Here is an 8849-nt window from a genome sequence, read left to right on the forward strand (position 1 = left end):
TCCCTGCAGCACTCGCTTATGCCAGTCGCTCCTGGCTGTGTGCAGCGGCTCTCCAGTGAAGTGTGAGGGGACGCTCCTGTTCTGGGGGGCTCTGCCTCCGGAGGCCCCTCTGAACTCTATTTCTTGGGGCAGGAATTCATGCTGTCCAGGCTTAAGCTGCCGTAGCTTTCCGCATCCGTGCTGCTCTGCACAGCCCCCAACCAACACGGGTACAACCCTTCTGCACTCGGCATCTCTTATCTTTCAGAGCAGCAGCCGGATGTTTCCTGTAAAATCTATTTCGAGGGGTCATTTCCAAAAGAAGTTAATCACCGCTCTGGAAGAATGTGCGGGGCTGGGAGTACACGGGGAGAGCGTCACGCAGCGAAGAGACAGCACAGCACTGCTTCCCGATGCTCCTGCAGGCAAAGTTAAGTCTTAAAAACATTCCCAAAAAATTATGATCTACCCATTGAACGCCGAACCACCAGTGGCTGTTGGAGCGTCTTAGGAAAAGCCTCATGTATTTGAAGTCAATGTGATTTAATCTACATATGAAACTCCCAATTATATTGCTCTTATGGGGTTACACAGCAGTCGCAGCTTTGCAACTACAGTCTAGATGCTACATACAGTTAATACATTTCAATTACACATTAATTTATTGAAATACATTCTTACCTTAGAAACATCTGAAATTCTGTAGTACACGGAAAATTTGGGCCAGGGGAACGACTATAAACACTTGACCTGAAATAACCAGTGTAGCACAGCTTCTGAAGTGACACCTTTGACAGTTTAAATCATAAATCTGATTAAAATGACCCAAATATTCTCCCAGTAGTCTATCATCTGCTATTTTTCATACAGAAGATTTCATACATTTGCTTTAAAATGCCCTCTAACTAGAGTAGCTTTCAACTAATAGATGAAACCGAGCGCATGCTTAAGGACAAACTATAGCTCCTAAACGAAAAACACCTTCTAGTTTTATGAAACTTTGTTTTGTCTCAGCTACTTATTATCAGAACTTGTTTCCTGCAATTTTTGTAAACTCAATTAAAACACCTGCAGTCTCAAAGGCAACCTGCGGGTTGTGTCTGCAGGAGTGCCTTACGCTCAAATGTGTAAGGATAGCAAGGAATTTAAACTTAGTTTCAAGCAAAAAAACCCTCCAAAAACTCACCTTCATTCAGCTCCTTGTCTGAGTGCTTGCAGGGCTCAAAAAAGCCTCTCCACTCTTTTCTGTATTAAGAAGACCTTTAACACAACTTGATCAATATTTGTTACAGCACAAAGTCTATTGCTGTCATCTGGGATGGCTTTTTGGATAGTTAAAAAGTTGTGTGTTCCCATTTGACACTGGCTAACATAGCTATGCCAGATCTGCGGATCAGTTCAGAACTGCTATTTTTCTCTGAATAATTTCTCTCACACTTGTCCCACAGGCAGGTTTATCAGAAACAATCTATGGGTACCACAGGATGTGGAGTCACTGCTGCATTTTTAGTGAAATAAATGGACAACTGAATCTCCTGTAACAATTAAAATCTACAAATAGTCCCAATGCAGCAGGTAGGTATAACATCTGGCTACCAGAAAACTAGACTGAACACATGAAAAACTAAACTTAAAACTGCACTTGTAAATATACACGGTCATTTCTTTGAAAGGAACAAGTGCCCCTGGTCAGTGGGAAACGCTTCCTTCTACTAGTAGCATTTTCCTTGAGGATTTAGTTAACAAAGGCATAAAATGTGGTGTATGTTAAGAGAAGTGGTGTGTATAAGATAAAATTCAATCTTCCCATAATCTCGGGTTGGGAATGTCAGTTCATAACCATCTGCCCCAACTTTACGTATTTTGTGATCTCTGCCCTATGGGTAGACCTTCCCCCTCCCTTTTACTTTCAAGCGCTGAGGCTCTCGGGGGGCCTTTGCCCGCCAGCATGCTCACCTGCCCCTTAGCACAAAGAACAGCAGATACTTCTCTGTGTATCAGAAAGCTGCTTTTAGGCATGGGAATGCTCAGATCTTGAATCCCGACTAGTACCCAGCCTTTTTCAGACATACTTGTATCACCTCTCAATTGTTCTGAAACATCAGTTTAGTTGTGAAAAGATAGAAATACAAAATCTTTCCAACTGAGTAGCAGCAGCAACAACGTTTAAAGATTGCCAGGGTTTTCGCTCCAGTGGACAAGTTTCGCATTTCAGAAGCAGAAACTGCATAAAAGATTTCAGATACACACAGGTCAGTGTAAAAGTACCGACTGATTCAGTACCAACCCCGAAAACCACAGGTTCAAGGCTGAAATCTGAAGTGGACACCAACCGAAAGATAATTTCCGATGGCAAGAGCTTTGAAAGAGACTCATTCATTCACAGGGAAAGAAGCGTTGCGACAGTTGTAGGGTAAATGGGCAGCCTCAAAGCCAGCAAGGCAAGCTAGAATACATCCACCAAAAGATTTCTGAAATTCGTTTAAAACATCCTTCAGCTGAGCAGGGAGCTGACGGAGCTCTGCAAAGGGAGTGAGGCAGAGCAGCAGAAAGCTACTCTTGCAGGAAGTCAGGAAGCCAACTTGAACTCAATAGAACTTTTGAGAATACTGATCCATGAGGACAAATGGTTAAATGACAGAGTAATTCCTAAGGATGGAAATTTTATTCAATTACAAGAGCCTTCAGTCATCACTGACAAAGTTATCTACATACACCCAATTCAAAAAGTTAAATGTGAGGTTGTTTCTTTTTTGGATCAGCTGTTTTGGATCAGCCTCTCCAATTTCATGGTATACAGTTCAAGCTTCTATCTTACCTGCCTTTACAAGAAGACAAATAATACTCTGTTATTATAGAGGTGTCTATAACAACAAACTCCGTGACAGATGAAAAAAAGGTGCTTTCTTCCACTAAACTTTGCTTTTGGGACAGAACAGATGTAGTTCCTTATGACTGTAAGAAATGAAGCATTGTTTTAAGTAATTACTGGTTATTTATACAACCAGGAAAATGAACAAACTGTTTTCCTACGACTTGGAACAAATCAAACCCACAGAATAAATAAATCAGGGGTTTTTTTGTTTGTTTGGGCAGTTTTTGGGGTGTTGTTTTTTTTTTTTTAAAGTGAGCAGCAGGGCGGGGTGTGTGTGGAAACAAGATCCCATACAGAGATAGCCAAGTAAGTGTGAATACAAGAGATCTGGCCAGTGGTTATAGTGGAGAGGAGTAAAGTTTAAGATTATACAACATCCAGTTTAAGATTTTTTAATCCAGTTTATTAAATATTGCTTTTTGGGGACATGTTTACAACAAGCCCAAATAAATTGTTTAAGGATTCAAAGCAGTCATATTAAAATACAGCTTCAATATAAAGTTTGTCACAGTTTTACAGTATTCAAAAATGACAGACCTGCCTTAAAAAAAGACTATTACACCAAAACATAAGAAAAACAGAAAAACAAACAAGTTTGGCATTTTCATAATCTTTATAGTATAAAACAGAATATTAAATCTATTACCAGCAAGCTGATACTTCAATCTATTACCTAGTCTGAAGTGTCTCCCATTAAAACACACTATACAACAGCACTATACAAAAGTCGTGGTGATACTCATTTGATGAAAGTGCATCCCTGAAAGTTTGCCAGTTTTTTATAGTTAGCTCTTAGGAGGAAAAAAAAAAAAAAAGAAAAAAAAAAAGGTAAAATTAAAACGTCCTCTTTTAACCGAAGGCTTTACTATATATATTTTTTTTTTTTGCGGTTTTGTCTCACTTTCAGCCTTCTTTTAAAAGTGTCTAGGGACGCCCACCAGGGGGCAGCGTAAGATTAACCATCAAATCACGAACGGCTGCAAATATTGTGCATTCACCTGGAACAGGGAAAAGAGACAGGTTAGCATCACGCCACAGACAGGCCTTCGCCCTAACAAGCTCGCGAGGCAGCGCGCTACGCCGGCTCCGACCACGCCGGCACGGCCACTGCCCCGTACGGGCGGGCGTTGACGATACGTGGTGACCGGCCACTCGCAAATCCCAGCGACCCCCAAGGACGTCGGGATTTGCAACGATTTTAGCGGAAGTAGCCCCGGCTTTCCCAGCAGGACCGAAAAAACTGGGTCACGAAACTGCCAGCAGCTCTTAACTTTTAATCGTCTTTGAAAAGTCAGATCGAATCTACACTAGAACTTATTGTACACGGCACTGCAATCCCAATTTTTCTGTATGTTATGACTTAAAAGTACTACATCTTACAGAGAAAAAAAAACTTTTTCAAGTTCTATTTGTATCGGTTAAGAGCAGAAACTAAACATTTCAAAAGACTCAAGTCTGAAACAGCTGGAACTTTTAATCGTCTTTGAAAAGTCAGATCGAATCTACACTAGAACTTATTGTACACGGCACTGCAATCCCAATTTTTCTGTATGTTATGACTTAAAAGTACTACATCTTACAGAGAAAAAAAAACTTTTTCAAGTTCTATTTGTATCGGTTAAGAGCAGAAACTAAACATTTCAAAAGACTCAAGTCTGAAACAGCTGGAAGATGTTTTCTGTCCCAAGCCTCGTTTTGGAAACATTTCTAATTCCAAGACTGGGCAAAAGTTAGAAATCTCTTTCTTTCAGCCGAATTGCTCTGGCTCTGCCCTTGACATCTGAACTGCAAAATAAAATACAGAGCAAACCGACTTTTGTTTCAAACTGCTGAGATCTAATACAGAGAGGAAAAACCAGCCACAGCTGTCTCAAGTTTTTAACACCAGCATTTTTTGACAAACACACACACACATTCTGAAATAGCTTAAAAAAGTTAAAACCAATAGAATCAAAAGGGTTTAATTAGAACAACAAAAGGTGAAGTATTAGGCAGCTGTGACTCATCTACTGTTTCCTGGTAAAAGAATACAATTAATAGCCACTGTCGTACCCTGGTCACTGTGGGCTGAATTTTTCCTGTGTATTTCAAGGAACGTCAATTAGAAGACATTGAATTTTGTTGCTGAAGGAGCAACAGTGTGAGCAAAGAGATAAGAGCAGAGCCTGCTGGGATGCATTAATCCTAACTGCCAAACTAGGGATTCCCAAGATTATTCTGGGCAAGTCATTATCATATCAAAGCTACAAATCTGGGCTAAATACCATCCACTGCATCACTGAAAATCAGACACTGAAAAATGCTTGGTCGTGAAGTGCTTTAAGAAATATCACGAATCCCTTGAGCTCCTCTCTAAGGGTCACCTCTAGCATCTGTAGGGACTTTCATTTCCTTATCAGATTGATGTCCACTACATAATGCCGGTTGTAGACTTACAGCTCAAGTTTAACCCTACTATTCCAGGGCACTGATTCCATCTCAGTTCATATAATTATTTCCCCCAAACAAAATATATTTTCCCATGGAGGCATAGGTAAAATGATCTCAGAAAGACAGCGTACTCACAATGAGTCAACATTTTACTGTTAAACACAGCAGAATGTGTTTGCCCACAGATCTGAAAAGAAAACTCTTCCAAAAGAACTTACTTTTCAGGCACTACCATTTTATTAAGAAGAAAATTAAGCTGAGTACAAAATACTTTCTCACAAAGAGAGAAAGGTAAAAAAGATACAGCCAAAACGAGGCAACACTGATTATGGGTTACAATGAAAGTCCCAGTAATATCATACGTGCATGATGGGAAGCCCTGGTCCTTCCTGACTGAAACAGTGAAAAATTCACTTAACCAAGCAAATTGCAATTAGTGCAGCAGAAGAGCTAACACATGGAGGAAAATCCTGGGTACAGCACAATAGCAGGAGAAGAGAAAGGATATGCATCTGGGATCTCCCATGTACTGCTGTTGTAGAAGTCGTCTCCCAACTATCTACTTTCATCTGTTGGCTCTCCTATCACCTTTCAATGGCAAAGAAAAGAAAGTATCTTGTTCCCTTTGATCAGATATAATAATGTAAGTTTTGACAGGAAATTGCATTTCAAGTGTCCTCAGGGAAGATTCTACTTTGGCTGAGGGGTAGTGGTGGAAATAAATAAATAAATAAATAAATAAATCCATACAGACTCATTCTTTCTTTCAGAAGTCAAAGGGAAGACTACTAGAAATGTCCTCTGCTCAGCTAGCTACATTCTTCTTTGCCTGGATAAGGTCCTGCTTGGGGCCACAAGCTCTTTTTTATACGCATTTTTTTCCCTGTCTGCTCCCTATACTGCATTCCCAAACTACTTCAAAACTTGTGTGACAAACAAAAATTGTCTATCCTGATCTATCTAATGATCATCAGAAGACATCTCACCTGGGATACTCAGGAGCAGCTTTGACAATTACTCCCTATGCTGCGGTATTTTGTGGAGGGTTTACCTTAAAACACAACTTAGTGCAATGACAAACAGCAAAACAAGTATCTACCCTTCCCCACGCTGGGGGAACTCAGTGGGGAAGCACCTTCCAAAAGAAACGTCTGAAGTTTAGTTAACGTATCTTGAAATAAAAGTGCTATACAAACAACAGTTCTGTACCACATACAGAACTCTTACAGATAACCCCACACGCCCTCAAGGCTATTCTCTCTCCTATTTACCTACACTATTAATATATGTTAAACAGAAAATGCATGTTAATTTAAATCTCATCACAATTTTCAGAAATGTATGCACATCCACACCAATTTAAGATAAACATTGCTCATGTTCTAGCAATTGAAATAAACCATCAAGCATAGTTAAAATTACCACATAACGACGAGATGAATAATTATACAGAATAGAAGTAGAATTCAACCGCTGGATTCACAACTTCAATCTATTCACTGGGTTATTGGAAAAAGGCTTTGTTCTTCAGCATGTAACTACAGCAGAACTGAAAGTTATTGTTCTTATGAGCCATCTGTGTACTAGGACCTCAAACCACTGCTTACAGACAACATGCTGCCCAAAGAACCTGCTACCGTTGTTCAATGTTTCGGATATTTAAAAAAAAAAAAAATAGCACAACAAACGAGGGAAAGCAAAGCACAACGTTGCTCACAGTGCACTACCTACGGGCCAATGAACATTCAGAACAACCTATTTAGCTCAAACACTTCACAGCACGTTTGGCGGACAGAACTGTATGCGCCCCTGTTAGTGTACACACCGACAAAGGAGTATACAATCACTCCAATTACTTTTTAATCATTCACAGCACGTGGACAAGTTCTGATAACTATTTTAACATCCCTTTATATTCTACTGTTAATCTCAATAACTTCATAATTAACCATGAAAACTGACACTTGACCATAGCATATTTCTTGTGACTCATTCTGGGTCCATTTGTTAAAAAGTATGACTCCTACTGTGCAGCAAGAGTTGGGCCAACAAGAGGTGCATTCTATCACTTGGGCAGAACAGCAAAATCCAGCCTGAATCATCAGTGTAACCTTCTGCTGTGTTGCCAGTACTTGCTATTATGTATTGCCTGTCACATCAGGAGTTTGTAATCACTAAAGAAGTATGATAGAAACCAAGAAGAATTCAGACTTAAGAGAGGTTTAGTTTTACACTGGAGATTTGTCACAGATGTCTGGGTGAAGAGAATATATCTACTGGACATGTACAGTACCTGATCGTGGTGAATTCAGTTCAGCAAACCTCTTTAGAATATTGCTAACCATCAGTGGAGCAGCAACAGAAGAGTTCTGCTGCCTGGGAATGTCAGCCTGTTGCGTTGTACCCGAAGCCATATCATAAATAATTGGGACAATAATACTAACAGCTTCCTGTGGGACTGTTGTTTTCTGTGTTAGCTGGAGCTGTGGGAAAAAAACAAAAAGCATGTTAAATTGAATGACCACGTACTTCAGTGCAACTTCCGATACAGTTAAACACGCTAGGCCTACAGACAGTATGCACTTCCGTCCCCTCAGTTTTCAGACACCAATTCTGTAACAGAGAAGTTATCAATCAGGTGCAGACTATTTTCTTCTCAAAAGCACCCTATAGTGAGCACTGCCTCAGAGACGATGCTAATACAGATTTGTTCTAAATATCTCATTCCTGCCATCCTTTCCCAGCACCACTAATATGTATATCACTTAATCCAGGTGGTTGGTGCCTCAAAGAAGAGCAAAACACACAGAAGTTGAGCATTCGAAGATACCTGTAGCCCAGAGGGAACTGAACTTTATATGTTGTAAACATCTCTCCAAGAACACAAAACATGAAGAGTTGTTGTGCTTTTATAGGAGGGAGAATAGGAATACTAACTGAACTCATTACAAAACAGATGCATGCAAATCTAGGCTTCCAAACAGCAGAACATTTTTAGCTATTACAGTTGTCAGACTTCGCATGCTTATGTTTTGCTACTAACCTGTGATGATTTCAAAGACATGCAGCCCACAAAATTTTAAAACAGATAGCTCTACTTACAAAAAACAACATTTTGGATTTCAGCACAACAGCAGGTGTTCCTGGAGGCGCAATTGGCGGTGCACTGGGAGGAATTGTTAAACAAAACTGCACATTCCATTTCAGCTGACTTGCCTGATCAGGGAACTGTTTAGAAAGAGCAGCACAGAGAAAGAACAGCAAAGGTCTCATGTCAGTGACATACATGGCTATGAACTAGGGAAGCGTTAGAAAGTAGAATGTGCCTCTCTAGCTAAACTTGCAGATGCTGCCAGGTTTAGCATAAGTCAGAATAACTCTGAAAGAATTGAGCGTAGGGTGAACAAGAATACAATCAGAAATTTTCTAGCCAGCCTATGCATGTGCCTATTGTGCGGTAACGTGCCTGCAGTTTCTCAAAATCATCAGTTTAAAGGAGAAATTTTGGGAGTTTCCAGGAGAGCTAGTAGTAAAATGAAAACTTCTTTATTAACACTAAATAACA

General features: G+C 40.0%; 1 protein-coding gene across 1 annotated transcript; it reads right to left on the reverse strand.

The window, feature by feature from the left end:
* Nucleotides 1-3235: 3235 nt before the first annotated feature.
* LOC104080727 (mediator of RNA polymerase II transcription subunit 14-like) lies at nt 3236-8509 on the reverse strand. The gene is made up of 3 exons (XM_009583218.1): nt 8387-8509; nt 7578-7767; nt 3236-3852 (listed from the first exon to the last, which is right to left on the reverse strand). The coding sequence occupies exons 1-3, from the start codon at nt 8396-8398 to the stop codon at nt 3779-3781; spliced, it is 276 nt and encodes a 91-aa protein (XP_009581513.1). The 5' UTR covers nt 8399-8509; the 3' UTR covers nt 3236-3778.
* Between the last annotated feature and the right edge of the window lie 340 nt (nt 8510-8849).

The sequence above is a fragment of the Fulmarus glacialis genome, unplaced genomic scaffold (assembly GCF_000690835.1).
Source record: "Fulmarus glacialis isolate BGI_N327 unplaced genomic scaffold, ASM69083v1 scaffold13058, whole genome shotgun sequence".
In the NCBI taxonomy this organism is placed as follows: domain Eukaryota; kingdom Metazoa; phylum Chordata; class Aves; order Procellariiformes; family Procellariidae; genus Fulmarus; species Fulmarus glacialis.

Bases quoted from the DNA above. Each gene is read 5' to 3' on its own strand.
- LOC104080727 (XM_009583218.1), bottom strand. The intron at 3,853-7,577 runs GTACTGTACATG...TCCCTGTTCCAG, and splicing joins ACTGAATTCACCACGATCAG to GTGAATGCACAATATTTGCA.